Here is a 13,410-nt window from a genome sequence, read left to right as displayed (position 1 = left end):
AGCCCTTGCTACGTGTACTCCATTTAAGCTAATAGACTTGTCATAACACTTACATATCATTGCTCTTTTGTTGTTTTTGATTGCTTCCATTGTCCTCATTTGTAAGTCGCTTTGGATAAAAGCATCTGCTAAGTGACTAAATGTAAATGTAAATGAAATAAAAAACCATGGACACTAACAGACAATGGGACAGAGGGAAATGTAAAGGCAGATTCAGATCATAAACATGACACTTCTCATGTGTTCTGGATCCAGACTGAAGCTGGTTTAAATCCTTGATAACGCATGGCAAGAAAAAGAAACAAATAGAGACATAAGTAGCATAGCTGCCGTTCCAGCCAAGTAAAAGTAATTTGTTTAACCCAAGCTAAAGAATGATAATGTGCATTTGATCAGATTCAGCCTTCAGGTCTGGAGATCGGGAGGCTTACAGCTCAGCCAGAGTCAACCTGAGGAAGGGTATCTGCCAGACCAAACTAACACACAAACAGAGGATTGAAGAACACTTCAATTCTTCGAACTCCCGTCATATGTGGCAAGGCATATAAACTATCAAAAACTACAAACCACCCAGCACTATGTCTCCCCTCAAGCTCTGCCTCCCTCCCTGATGAGCTTAATCACTTTTATGCTTGTTTTGATTAAAATAATATGGAGGTCTCCCTCAAAGCTGAGCTTCCACCCAATATACTGCCACTAACACTCCCCAGCTCAGATGTTTCCTCCACTCTGCGTAAGGTGAATGCATGGAAGGCAGCTGGTCCTGAGGGAATACTTGGTTGTGTGCAACTGTCCCCACTAGTTTCAAAACCTCCACCATCGCACTCACCCCATTCATTGACAAATGTTTTGAGAAACTGGTTATATGCCATATGTCTCCCTGCTACACTAGACCCATTTCAATTTGCCTATCGCCGCAATAAGTCAACAGAGGACGCCATCTCAACAGCATTGTCAGTTTGACAGTACTCTAGCCCAATGATGTTGGGGGATCCATTGAGGGCGGCAGTCATATTCAGAGTGTCCATGCCACTCTTTATCACAACCCTGCTAAAATGTAGCAGTGTAGTGCCAGAATGAGCGCTCATTGGCACCCCTTCAGCTGGTGACGCCCCTAGGTGACCACCTAGATCTCCGCCTAGAAACAGCACTGTGCTTGGTAATGAAAGAGGCAGGGCAGCGTTTTTATTATTTGGTTTGTGACATCCTTTACAGGAAACGCTGGCATAAGGCTGCTCACGGCACTTGGTCACGTGTCACACCTGAACCATTTTTGGAAACAAAACTTAGAAATTGCTCACGGTGCCGGTTCTTAAAAAAAAAAAAATAGAACCGGTTCTGAATAAGAACCAGTTCTTGGTTCCCAACCCTAATTTTAAGAAATCTTGACATACCAGAAGTGGACGTTTCTGTAGAATGGCCCACCACCTGCTGGTTTGTGTTTGAAGAGATTCACTCAGCAGATCTCAGTTGAGCCGATCGTCTCTGAAAAGGACCTCAGTGGAGTCAATCCATGATGTTGATGATTTCAACCTCCTAGAAGATGTGATTAGACAAGAAATTTCTGCTGTCTGAGATCAGATTGAGAATCAAAACAGAGACATTTCCAGTAAATATGGACTATAGGTTCAGACCACATTACCTTCTGTCTGATCACTTGTGTCGGTGTTGTTGGATTCAGTGTCCGTTCTGTGGAGCCACCTTCACAAACAGCAGAGAAAAAGAGTTCATCTATCCTTAAGAGCTTCATCATACACAGAAGAGGGTTTAAGACTCAGTTCCACATATTAAAGGGGTCATATGATGCGGAGGGTTGGGAGTGTTACAAGCTCTTGGTGCATAAAGAATATCATTCCAAAATCCAAAGAGATATTCTTTATCAATGTTAAGCTTCTGCCTAGCCCTCTTAAAATGGCTCATTCCAGCACGCCCCCAGATGTCTATGTCACTATGTGTAAATATTTGTGTAACAACACTCAAATGTTCACGCAAAGAAAGAAGACATGCTTTCAGTAACCGCAGTAGGTGTTGAGGTAGTCATGTCAAGGAGATGCTGTGTGAATCTAGGAGAAAGCAAAAGCACTTGATTTGGCCTTCTGAAAGTAGATGCATTTAGGAATCTTTAAGATTATTTACAACAGAACAGCAACGCATTTTATGGATGACCGTTTTGTGAACCTTGGAGAGGAGGTAATTCTGACTTTGCTGACTGTTCAGATGCAGAGTTTTGCGCATTGTGTGTGTGTGTGTGTGTGAGAGAGAGAGAGAGAGAGAGAGAGAGAGAGAGAGAGACCGGGTCACTCACATTACAGTGGAGTCAGCTGTCTTAATCACGGTTTGTGTACTGCAAACACATACAAGCTTACAATCCAGTGCAAACGTACAAACATCACTGTGAGGACGAAAACATTCCTATAAAAAAAATCAAGCTTGTCCAGTGGCTTTTTACAGTGATTTAATATTTAGTGAAGTTTTGACCATATGATAAAATAAAAACACTATTGCTGTGAAGATCACTAAGTTTATTTGTTCACTTTATTCATTAGCCTTGACATAATTGTATTAACAGTTGCTTGTGTGCAGAATGATTCCAGTCAGTTCACCAGTCAGTCAAACTATCTGTTCCCAAAATAAATGTACATAAAAACAACAAGTGCATCATTTCTTTTTTATTTAGTCATTCATATGAATTCTGTAAATGACATTCAACGGCTATTTGAATTATACTTAAATATAAACATTCACTCTGTTATAAAACTACATCATTATGCAAAGTCACACATTTGCTCTGGGAGAGTCTACAGAAACAAGAGCTGAGATCATTCTATGGCATCATTTTTTTAGGGTAAATGTGTTTAAAGCTATGGAATTAACAAACTAATATATCAAATAAAATCATATTATGTGCATATTAATAAATGCAGTAAAAACAACAGCAACTGTTAACAGATAGCAATGCAAGTACAGGGAATATTAATGCATGTTTTTGATGCAAACTTCAGCAAACATATCTGGAACTAATGCTTCTGCTCATTTTATATTGTTGGTCTGATTTCACTTCATGGATCCGACGGTGATATCTAGTCTCTTCCATCCTGTTCAGCTCACGTCTTGTAGATCTGATGTCATAAACAATAAAAGCAACCGCTGCCACGCCCACCAGAGCAGAGATGACCAATCGGATCACAGGTTCAATAAAAACACAACACTGGTTTGCTGAAAAAAGAGAAACATCAATCCGAATTGTGCATTTAACTCCTTTTCAATTAGGCTTACATGTTTTGTGGGTTATATTATCAAGCATTCATGGCGAAGGAAAAACATCCACAAGCTTTACTGTCTGGATGTTTTAAGTGTGTTTGCACACACTCCCCAAACTTGCCAAAACAGCATTAGCTAGAACTGTTTGACATAATTAACATCATTCTAGACTCTTTTAAAAGCTTCAGCCTCTTCTGTAATCTCAGCTCTCATAGAAACCCTTTGTGATTATGTGATTCTTTCTCTGAGATCCTTGTTTTGTCTCAGTGTTTTATAAAGCTACAGGGCTCCTGCTCAGACACCTGTTTCACAGCTGCCGCTCGTCTGCGGTCTGCTCTCGGTTCCAGTGAAATCACAGAAAGAAATAAAAGGAAGTGCACTTATTTGCACAAACATATTTATCTTTCTATGAATGCATGAGCTGATCAAATAAACCTTGAATGCAATTTAAGAAAATGCATCTGCCAAATGCATATATGCAATGTAAATTAACATCTTGCTGGATTGCTTAGCACTCATCAACAGTAACATAAAGTGAAACTTAAGAATATGTTTGGAAACAACTGCATGAGTGTGATTTCTGACTTTCAGAGTGAAATATATTAGTTCTCACATATATTATATGGTATGTACCTGAACACGGCTGATGGAGATCAGTAATGTTGACGTCCTCAGTCTGGTTGACAGTTAATGACAGAAAATTGGACCTTGATGAACTTTCTGGAGATGAAGTACTTTGTGGAGATTCTGTTAATGACAGATACTTTGACATCAGTCTCATTGTACACACTTCTGATCTTTATTTATAGTAGAGCCATAGCAATATCAAAATATAAATCAAATGAAGAATGGTCAAGCTAACATTTTCCCCCCACTCACCATAGACAGTAAGATTGAAACGCATGTAGCTGGTGTCTTTGCTGTTTTTGCTGATAACTGTTACTTTATAAAGTCCAGAGTCGGTGGTTCTGGTGTTTGTGATGGTCAGAGATCCAGTCTGAAGATCCAACTTCAGTCTGTCTCTGAATCTCTCATCAGGACCATCATATGTCGAGTTGGTTTGTGAGAGACTTTCGACTTCAGCAATTCTTGTGCTTCCAAACATCCATTGTATCAACAAATATTTCTGTACTTCAGAAAGATCAGTGTTCAGAGTGACAGAATCTCCCTCCATCACTGATAATGTCTTCACATCTACAGAAAAATGATTAAAATAGACTATAGTTAAAGTGTATAGTTTTTGTGTGAAAATTGGATGAATTGCATTAATTAGGATGTAAGAACTTAAAGTGGTTGATATTAGACATTTAAACAATGACAGTTCAGTTTCAGGTATTTTTTCTCTCATGAAAACAGAAGTGAAACAAACAGTTGTTTTGTGGATCAGACTGATTTCAAACTAAATATCAATCTTTGTTTGGATTTGCTTCCACTAGTACTCAGCTGGGGTCAAAACTACTACATTACATTTGCAAAGATATTAAAGAGATATGAAACTGATACACTTTTTTTGTTTTATGTAAACCACAATAACACAATCCTTTATTTATAAAAATGAGTGGACCTTCATAATTGAAAACACTCATAACTTACCAACCAGACCCCACGAGCACATAAAGAACAAGACAAAAGCATTAACCATATTCCCTGGTCGTTTGTCAGCCACTTTAAAGACGCAGTAAACCTCTCTACCCGTTTACATCAACAACGATCACTTTGTCTCTTCATGTCGACAGATATTAGTAGGTGTTCCCACTGGTTGCCTAAAGAGGATGTTGTGGCAAGTTGTTCACTGAATATGTTTTCTTACCGTTTAAAATATACGTTTTGGAGGAGATATTTTGTACATTAAGTTCTTAAACTTACACACCTAAAATAATAATAATAGTAATAATAATACTTACCATTGTAGTTGTGCACAATAAAACACAAAGTACAATTTTATGCATATTAAATAAAACCTACTTTTGTAATTAAGGACTAGAACTTGTTTGACACTAATCAGTTAAAATCTAAAAAAAAAAAAAAAATACTACTAATAATAATTTTTGTGTGTGGTAATAAAAAAACTGAACTAAGTGAATAAAACAGCCCTTTAAAATACCCTATTTATTTTCCTTCTAATGAAATTTTCCATATCCATTCAAGAAATCCTTGTGTACACATTTACAAAACAGATGGACTCCTTTTCCATCACAGAAAAATCACAGAAATACTCAATATCAAAATGAAATTTCTCTAAGACACTTTTAGTTGGACATATACCATATACAATTTTAGATATAACCTATTTTACTTCAAGCTTTTATGGTTGGTTTTATCACCCACAATGTTCTTAATATAATTATGAGGAAGTAATGGTGCCCCATTGAAATGTTCTGTTTCCCACGTTCTTCAAAATATCATCCTTTATGTTGAGCAGAAGATATATATGCAGGTGTGTAACAATATAAGTGTGAGTAAATGAAAGAGTTTTCATTTTTTGGGCGAACTATCCCTTTAAGTCAATCAGATTACCAATTACTTTACTTTCAGGTTTAAAAAATACACTACAAAGCAATGTATTATCACTAGTATCAGTATTTACTTATATATATATATATATATATATATATATATATATATATATATATATATATATATATATATATATATATTTTTTTTTTTTTTTTTTTTTTGTAGAATAAAGAAAACAAATAGGGTGAGCTTTCTGCATTCAGTCTCCATGAATATCTTCCGTCACTAAAATGAAAGAAAGCTTGAAATGTCTCTATTAAATGAAGTAAGTCAAGTCTAAAACAAATACTCTGTTATAATATAATCTGCATTAAACCAACACGAGGTACATTCTCTCCCGTATGAGCTCAGCTCTCATAATGTGCACGCGCGTTGATGATGACGCGGCTTAATGCAGCGGATCTCATTCTATGAGTAATTTATATATTTACTTTTTATATATTTACATTTTAGTGTTACTGTGCCATAAACTTGTACATTCACTTGATGAAATTTTCCCAAACTATAATGCCATACTAAAATATTTAAAGTGCAACATTTTTAAATATGATTCATATGAATTTAAATACAATCTTTAAATGCGTCTACTCGTCTGCGTTTTAGCTCGCATTGATTTATTAAAGGGCCTATAACGCGCAAAACACTTTTTTTTTTCTTCAAGATTATTAACACTGCATTTGTTACAAAAGTTACGTAATTTTATTGACATAAGTAATTGCACTTACATACATTTAAAATGTAACTCATTGCTTTTATTGCGTTACCAGGAAAAGTAATTAGATAATATAAAACGCTTTACCCCCAAATCTGTTCCACGCAATCCTTCAGCAACCACCTTTACAGTGTGCTTTTATGAGAATAAAAAAAAACCCGTAACATTTAAAACAGTACCAAAAGAAAAAAGTGTTTAGGAAGTCTTAGTAAAAGGTTTTTGCAAGCTTAATCCACGCTCCTAACCAGCAGGTGTCGGTGATGCACCTTGAAGTTGCATGTCAACCGCCATTAAAACCAACAAAGAAAAAGAACAAGAAGAAAAGAAGAGACGCGCTCCGAACTACTGCTTCAACATTAAAGATTTGAGACAAAAGCATTTTAGATCATTGATTGAATGAAAGCATTCGAAGCAGCAGTAATAACAGAAACCTGTAAAGATAGAGTTTACTGAAGAGTACAGAGAGAACACGAGTGATCCAGAACCCTTCAGACTCAAGCATGAAGAAACTGAAGAAGAAGAAAGAGGTTGCTGTTTATTCTTAATTCTCGTTATCAATGTTGTAAAACATAAAAAGCATTACAAATTTGGTTTGTGGTACTCTTTCTGTTTATATAACATTACAATCACTTTCAGTTAAACTGTAACATTCACATTCGGTGAATCTACTCTCACAGCAAATCGCACTTTCAGCAATTCAGTAATAAATGCTGCGATATTCCCATCAGTTTACAGGAGCATCAAATCATCAGAAAGAGGTGAAACTTGCAAAGAGTGAGTTTATTAAAGAGGACAGAGAGAAGATGGGAGATCCAAAGCACACTGAACATACTCAAGAACAAACAGGTTGGTGATTATTATTGATTCTTCATTAATGAGGCTGATGGTTGGTTATAAAGCTTCAAGCACATTTAGATTTTGTTTGATGTGACATGAACAATTGCTTACCCCTGCAAACAAATGTATTAGTTCTCCCTATAGAAACATGGGATTTGTGCCTATAATGTTTTAACCCTTATGCGTTGTTCACTAGGGGGTCAAGTTGAGTCTTATTTTGGCCACAACTTTCTCTGTGTTTGAGCAAATGGAATGATTTTTGGTGACAAATCTTATTTTGACACATATTTTGGGAAATGAAAATGGTCAAACACTGTGGGCAAATTCACTATCCTTTTGGTTTATTTTGTGGATTAAAACATCCACTAAATTAAACTGCTGTAAAAATGTATCAGATAAATATTTTTTTCCATTTTTTTTTTAGCAGAAATCTATTAATCAACCTCAGTCCTGATCAAAACTACCAAATGTTAAAAAGAAATCCAATATTTTAACTCTTTAATTACCAAGTTCATTAATGATGTCACTGATTTAAAAAAAAAAAAACACAAAATGACATTTTCAATAAAAAAGTGATTGTGGACTGGATATTTTTTTTTTACCTTTTATCACAGTCTTGGGCATGTCAAAGATTTGTAACAACATTGGCTTTGATGCATTGTTAGTTTTTGTGCAAAATTAGAATTCAATATTTTCTCCCTCAAGCCATGACACCATAAAATCATGCATTCTTGATTGTTTGTGGATTTCCATTTTTGCAAGAGGTAAAAAAAAATATTTTTACAGTTGATCACTAGGTGGGAACATTAACCCTTTAGATAGGCCTGTGCTACAAAAGGCTTAGTTTCTGGCTTGTATATGGAGTAATATGGAGTATAACAGCAAATTATAGTGTTTGTGTGTGTGACCGATTCTTGATTGTTGGTGGTTTTCCCTGTTGGGAAAAGGTAACATTTGTTCTTTTTACAGTTGATCACTAGGTGGGATCATTAACCCTTTAGATAGGCCTGTGCTACAAAAGGCTTAGTTTCTGGCTTGTATATGGAGTTATATGGAGTATAACCAGGGCCGGCGTGTGCCTATAGGCGAACTAGGCTCAGCCATGGCGGCAAGAGAGAGGGAGAGAGAGAGGGGGAGAGGGAGAGAGAAAGAGAGAGAATTATTAATTTATTTGTTTGTTTCACATTAGGTTACAATTATCGCACTTCAACAGAATTTTTTAGTAGCTATAGGCTAAATAAAAAAACTTTACATTTCGAATAAAAATTCCCGCCCGGCAGCGCCCTTAGTAGGTCAATATGCATGCAAAATACTTTATATAAAAAAATGTCAAAACGAATAAAATTATCTGGTCATGAGTAATCGCCTCCGTGGAAGAGCGCTTTTCGCTGCTTAGAGACAATGGGCGCGTATTTGGATTTTATATGACATTGCATCTCTCAAAGAAAAGGAGAATACAATAGTTCTTTAGGATTGCTTACGACTGGAAAAGGCCCTGACTCATGGAGACTCGCGGGATGTTGATGGGCATGAATTGTTTGAAGAGCTGACTGCTTTGGGCAGACGCCTGGTTGCTGCATCTAAACCACTGGATGCGCCTAAATTCATCTGTGAAAAAGGGACGGAAAACTAATTTCCAAATGTTTTTGTAGCATTGAGAGTGTTTCTCACTCTCCCCGTCACTGTGAGATCTGGAGAACGCAGTTTCTCAAAGCTTAAACTGATAAAAATTATTTCAGAAGTACAAGTTAAACTCGAGGATGCAATCAAAGTGTTTGCTGCTGCGAAAGCCCGACGCGCACGCTTCCGAAATTAGGTGTGTGAATGTGTGTATCAGCCAAGAAAAAATCGAAACCTCCAGTTTTGTGAGCTAAAAAGTTGTGTGCATATGTTACGTTTTATTCTGTACACTATCTATTAGCCTATAAAACAGAAATTATATGCAGCTGTTGCATTGTGTAGCCTACCTTTTTCACCTTTTTGCAGAATGAAAAAAACCCTCTGAAAACGTGCTTGCACGTTTTTATTTTAGTGTAATTTCATAGATTAAAAAAAATAATAAAATTGTTTACATGCATCTTAAGGATCCCTGATTGTGAATGTGAGGTGGGAGCGGCACGATCGCGCTCCGCCTAGAGCGGCATTTGAGCTTGCGCCGGCCCTGAGTATAACAGCATATTATATTGTGTGTGTGTGTGTGTGAGAGAGAGAGAAAGAGAGGGTGTTAGAGAGACCTTTGTGCACTTACCTTAATGTATCTGAAAAAATCCAAATATGCACCTCAGCTCTTAGTACTACATAGAGTAAACAATAACAAAGTAAGTGTATTTATGCACCTGCTGCCTTTTGATGGTGAGGAGCAGAGATGGCTTATGTGTGAAGTGCTGGTCTTTTCTTGATGGTAAAGTGACACTTTTTGATTTTTCTGTAAAAAAATCTACTTTGCATCAGATATAAGAACATCATTTATTATGAAACAAAATGCAATACCAACTTCAAATAAACTGCAGCTCGGGTTCAAGCTGCATAATCATCTCTAAAACTTTGGTATAAGTCAAGCCCTTTCTCGTGTTGCTTGCTGCTCTTCTCACCATCAAATGACCAGCAGGATGGCATGCAAGTGTTTAAATCCACATACTTTGCTTTTGTTTAGTCTATACTAATCACCACCATTAAAAGGCAGCAGGTGCATAAATACACTTTTGTTTACTCCATGTTGAGGTGTACATTTAGATTTTCCTCAAATACATCAAGGTAAGGTCAAAGGTCTCTCTCTCTCACACACACACAATATGATATGCTGTTATACTCCATGTAGCTTCATACACAAGTCAGAAACTAAGCTTTTTTCTTCCCAAAAGGGAAAACCACCAACCATAAAGAATGCATTATTTTATGGTGTCATGGCTTTGCAATCAAAAGAATTCGTTGTAATGGGGGGAAAATTGTAAATCTAATGCTGCACAAAAACTAAAAATGCATCAAAGCCAATGTTGTTACAAATCTTTGACATGCCTTAGACTGTAATAAAAAGTAAAAAATAAGTTTTTTTTTCTCAAATCAGTGAAATTCATGAACTTGGCAATTAAAGAGATAAAATCTTGGATTTTTAAAATTTGGTAGTTTTGATCAGGACTGAGGTTGATTAATAGATTCATGGAAAAAAAGTACTTTTTTTATATACATTTTTAGATACATTTTTACAACAGTTCAATTGAGTGGATGTTTTCATCCAGAACATAACGAAAGGGTAGTGAATCTGGGGCCCGTTTCACTAATGAGGTTCAACCAACTTCAAGTTTAAACTTGAACTCTGAGTTGACTTACCCTGAGATGGGAAACTCTTGAGTTTTCGGTTACAGAACAGCTGAAATAAGCTGGTTTAATCAACTCTAAATTGACTGACTCTGAGTTAAGCGCGTGCACCACAACTATAAAAGGCCATTATCAATGAAGCGCCGATATTATGATTCACCATGGCATCAGCTCCCGCCAAAAAGCCGTTTGCAGATTAATGAACTAATAGCTAATCATTTTATGATATATGCATTTTTCTTATTTTACAAATGATATGCCAATAGAGTAAGAAAAATACGGCAGTGGCTATTTTCACTAAGTTTATTTAACATACTTTCTTTGCGATAGATCCTGTTTACAGTAGGCTAAGTGCAAGTAGCTCTAGATGCTATTTACAGAAAAAATGTACAGTGAAAATCGTGATATATTCTATTTAACATGTAAAAGTAGCAGTTATTTGCAACAGGCCAAGTGTAAATAATAATTAGATGCTAGTTATACTTTATACTGGCAGATACATTTGCACCTCACTATTGTTATACATTAACAGGATGCAATAATAACAGATTGTAAATGGTTACATTTATCATTATTAAACACTCGTTAGGCACTTAACTTCCACTTTTAGAACATTTTGTTCATTTTTATTGAACATAAATTCTAATGTCAGCAAAAGCCAGACTCTAATACAATCAATCACGTTACAAGCTAGTTTTCTCTGCCCAAAACATTAGTGCCTACAAGAAGAAGAAAAGAAGAAGAAAGAAGAAAAAACAATTAGTAAGAAGAGCATTTTTCCAGCGGTAATCAATGAAGTTTTTAAAAAGGGGGAGGAGACCGAAAGAAACTCTGGGTTTATCGAAGAAAACCTGCTCCTGACCAGGTTAGGTTCACAGTGTAAGTTACCATGGTAACTGACTCTGAGTATAAGTTACCTCTCTTTCAGAAACTCAGGCTTGACTTATCTTGCTTTCTCGGGTTTGACAAACCTCCCATTCTGAAACAGAAAACCTAGAGTTTCCCTCATTTCAGGGTTAACATACTCAGAGTTTTCTCTTAACCTCATTTGTGAAACAGGCCCCTGAACAATGAACAATGGTTAACAATGGATAGTAATTTTAAGTTTATAAAAAATACATCAGGATTATCTACATTCTGCATCGCAACTATCTACTTCACATCAGGTTTGACAATTTTTTTATTTATTTTTATTTATTTCAGAGCTGATTGAAGAGAACCAAAAGAGTGAAGAATCAAGTGAAGTTGAAGAGAAAAATCATGCCAAAACTAGAAAAAAACTTTTGAGTTGCCCTCAGACCAAGCAGAAAGATTTAAAGAAAAGAGACAAGAAATCTTTCACCTGCACTCAGTGTGGAAAGAGTCTCAGAAACAAATATGGTCTTGATGTTCATATGAGAGTTCACACTGGAGAAAAACTGTACAAGTGTTCACACTGTGACAAGAGATTCAGTCAGTCAAGAGACATGAAAATACACGAGAGGATCCACACTGGAGAGAAACCGTTCCCTTGTAATCAATGTGGTAAAATGTTTGTTTGTGCTTTAGCCCTAAAGAAGCATCAGAAACTTCATAAAAAGGAGAAACCACATTCATGTGAATTGTGTGGAAACAGTTTTTCATCACTGAGCTATTTTAAAAAACATCAGAAAATGCATGCTGATGTTAAAGAGTACATGTGCTTTGAGTGTAAAAAGACTTTTACAACAGCAAACTGTTTAAAACGGCATGAGAGGATCCACACTGGAGGGAAAACCTTACAAGTGTTCACACTGTGACAAGAGATTCAGTTTTTTATCAATTCTGAAAACGCATGAGAGGATTCACACTGGTAAGAAACGGTACAAGTGTTCACACTGTGACATGAGATTAAATCATTCAGGAGACCTGAAAACACACGAAAGAATCCACACTGGCGAAAGACCGTACACATGTGATCAGTGCGGGAAGGGTTTCACAAAAAAAGGGAGCCTTTCCAGACATATGAGAGTTCATACTGGAGATACCATTTGCTTGTGATAAATGCGGGAAGAGTTTTACACGATCATCAAGCCTTAATGTACACATGAACATCCACACTGGAGAGAAACTATTTGCTTGTGATCAATGCGGCAAAACATTTTTGAGAGCTCCTGACCTGAAGAAACACTTGAAAGTTCATTCAAAGGAAAAGCCACATTCATGTCAATTGTGTGAAAAGAGTTTTTCACGTTTACAATATTTAAAAGTACATCAGAAAACGCATACTGGTGTGAGAGAGTACATGTGCTTTGAGTGTGAAAAGACTTTTACTTCGGCATACAGTTTAAAACTGCACGAGACGATTCACACTGGAGAGAAACCTTATAAGTGTTCACACTGTGACAAGAGATTCAGTTGGCCAGGAGACCTGAAAATACACGAGAGGATTCACACTAGAGAGAAACCTTATAAGTGTTCACACTGTGACAAGATATTCACTCATGCAGGAAGTCTGAAAATACACAAGAGGATTCACACTGGAGAGAAACCTTATAAGTGTTCACACTGTGACAAGAGATTCAGTCGGTCAGGAGACCTGAAAACACATGAGAGGATTCACACTGGAGAGAAACCTTATAAGTGTTCACACTGTGACAAGATATTCAGGGTGTTAGGAAACCTGAAAATACACGAAAATCTCCCGCATATTGAAAGCGGCTCCCTGAGACCCGCAAATTAGTTAAAATCTCCCGGAATCTAGACCGAGCGAGCAAAAGTGCGCATGCGAAACAGATATTGTGTTTCAA

General features: G+C 36.5%; 1 protein-coding gene and 1 pseudogene across 1 annotated transcript; both read left to right on the top strand.

The window, feature by feature from the left end:
• Positions 1–6,801: 6,801 nt before the first annotated feature.
• Positions 6,802–12,420, top strand: LOC113078304 (gastrula zinc finger protein XlCGF67.1-like). The gene is made up of 3 exons (XM_026250626.1): positions 6,802–7,017; positions 7,219–7,336; positions 11,846–12,420. Exons 1-3 carry the CDS (start codon positions 6,991–6,993, stop codon positions 12,418–12,420), a joined length of 720 nt encoding a protein of 239 aa, XP_026106411.1. The 5' UTR covers positions 6,802–6,990.
• On the top strand, positions 12,369–13,410 carry LOC113078303 (zinc finger protein 239-like; annotated as a pseudogene).

Source organism: Carassius auratus, unplaced genomic scaffold, assembly GCF_003368295.1.
Source record: "Carassius auratus strain Wakin unplaced genomic scaffold, ASM336829v1 scaf_tig00025154, whole genome shotgun sequence".
Lineage (NCBI taxonomy): Eukaryota > Metazoa > Chordata > Actinopteri > Cypriniformes > Cyprinidae > Carassius > Carassius auratus.
This window is presented reverse-complemented; position numbering and strand designations above follow the sequence as displayed.

Excerpts from the sequence above, each read along its gene's own strand:
- LOC113078304 (XM_026250626.1), top strand. The coding sequence starts at position 6,991 with ATGAAGAAACTGAAGAAGAAGAAAGAG. Across the intron at positions 7,018-7,218 it reads AACTGAAGAAGAAGAAAGAG|TTTACAGGAGCATCAAATCA; the intron begins GTTGCTGTTTAT and ends TATTCCCATCAG. Across the intron at positions 7,337-11,845 it reads ACATACTCAAGAACAAACAG|AGCTGATTGAAGAGAACCAA; the intron begins GTTGGTGATTAT and ends TATTTATTTCAG.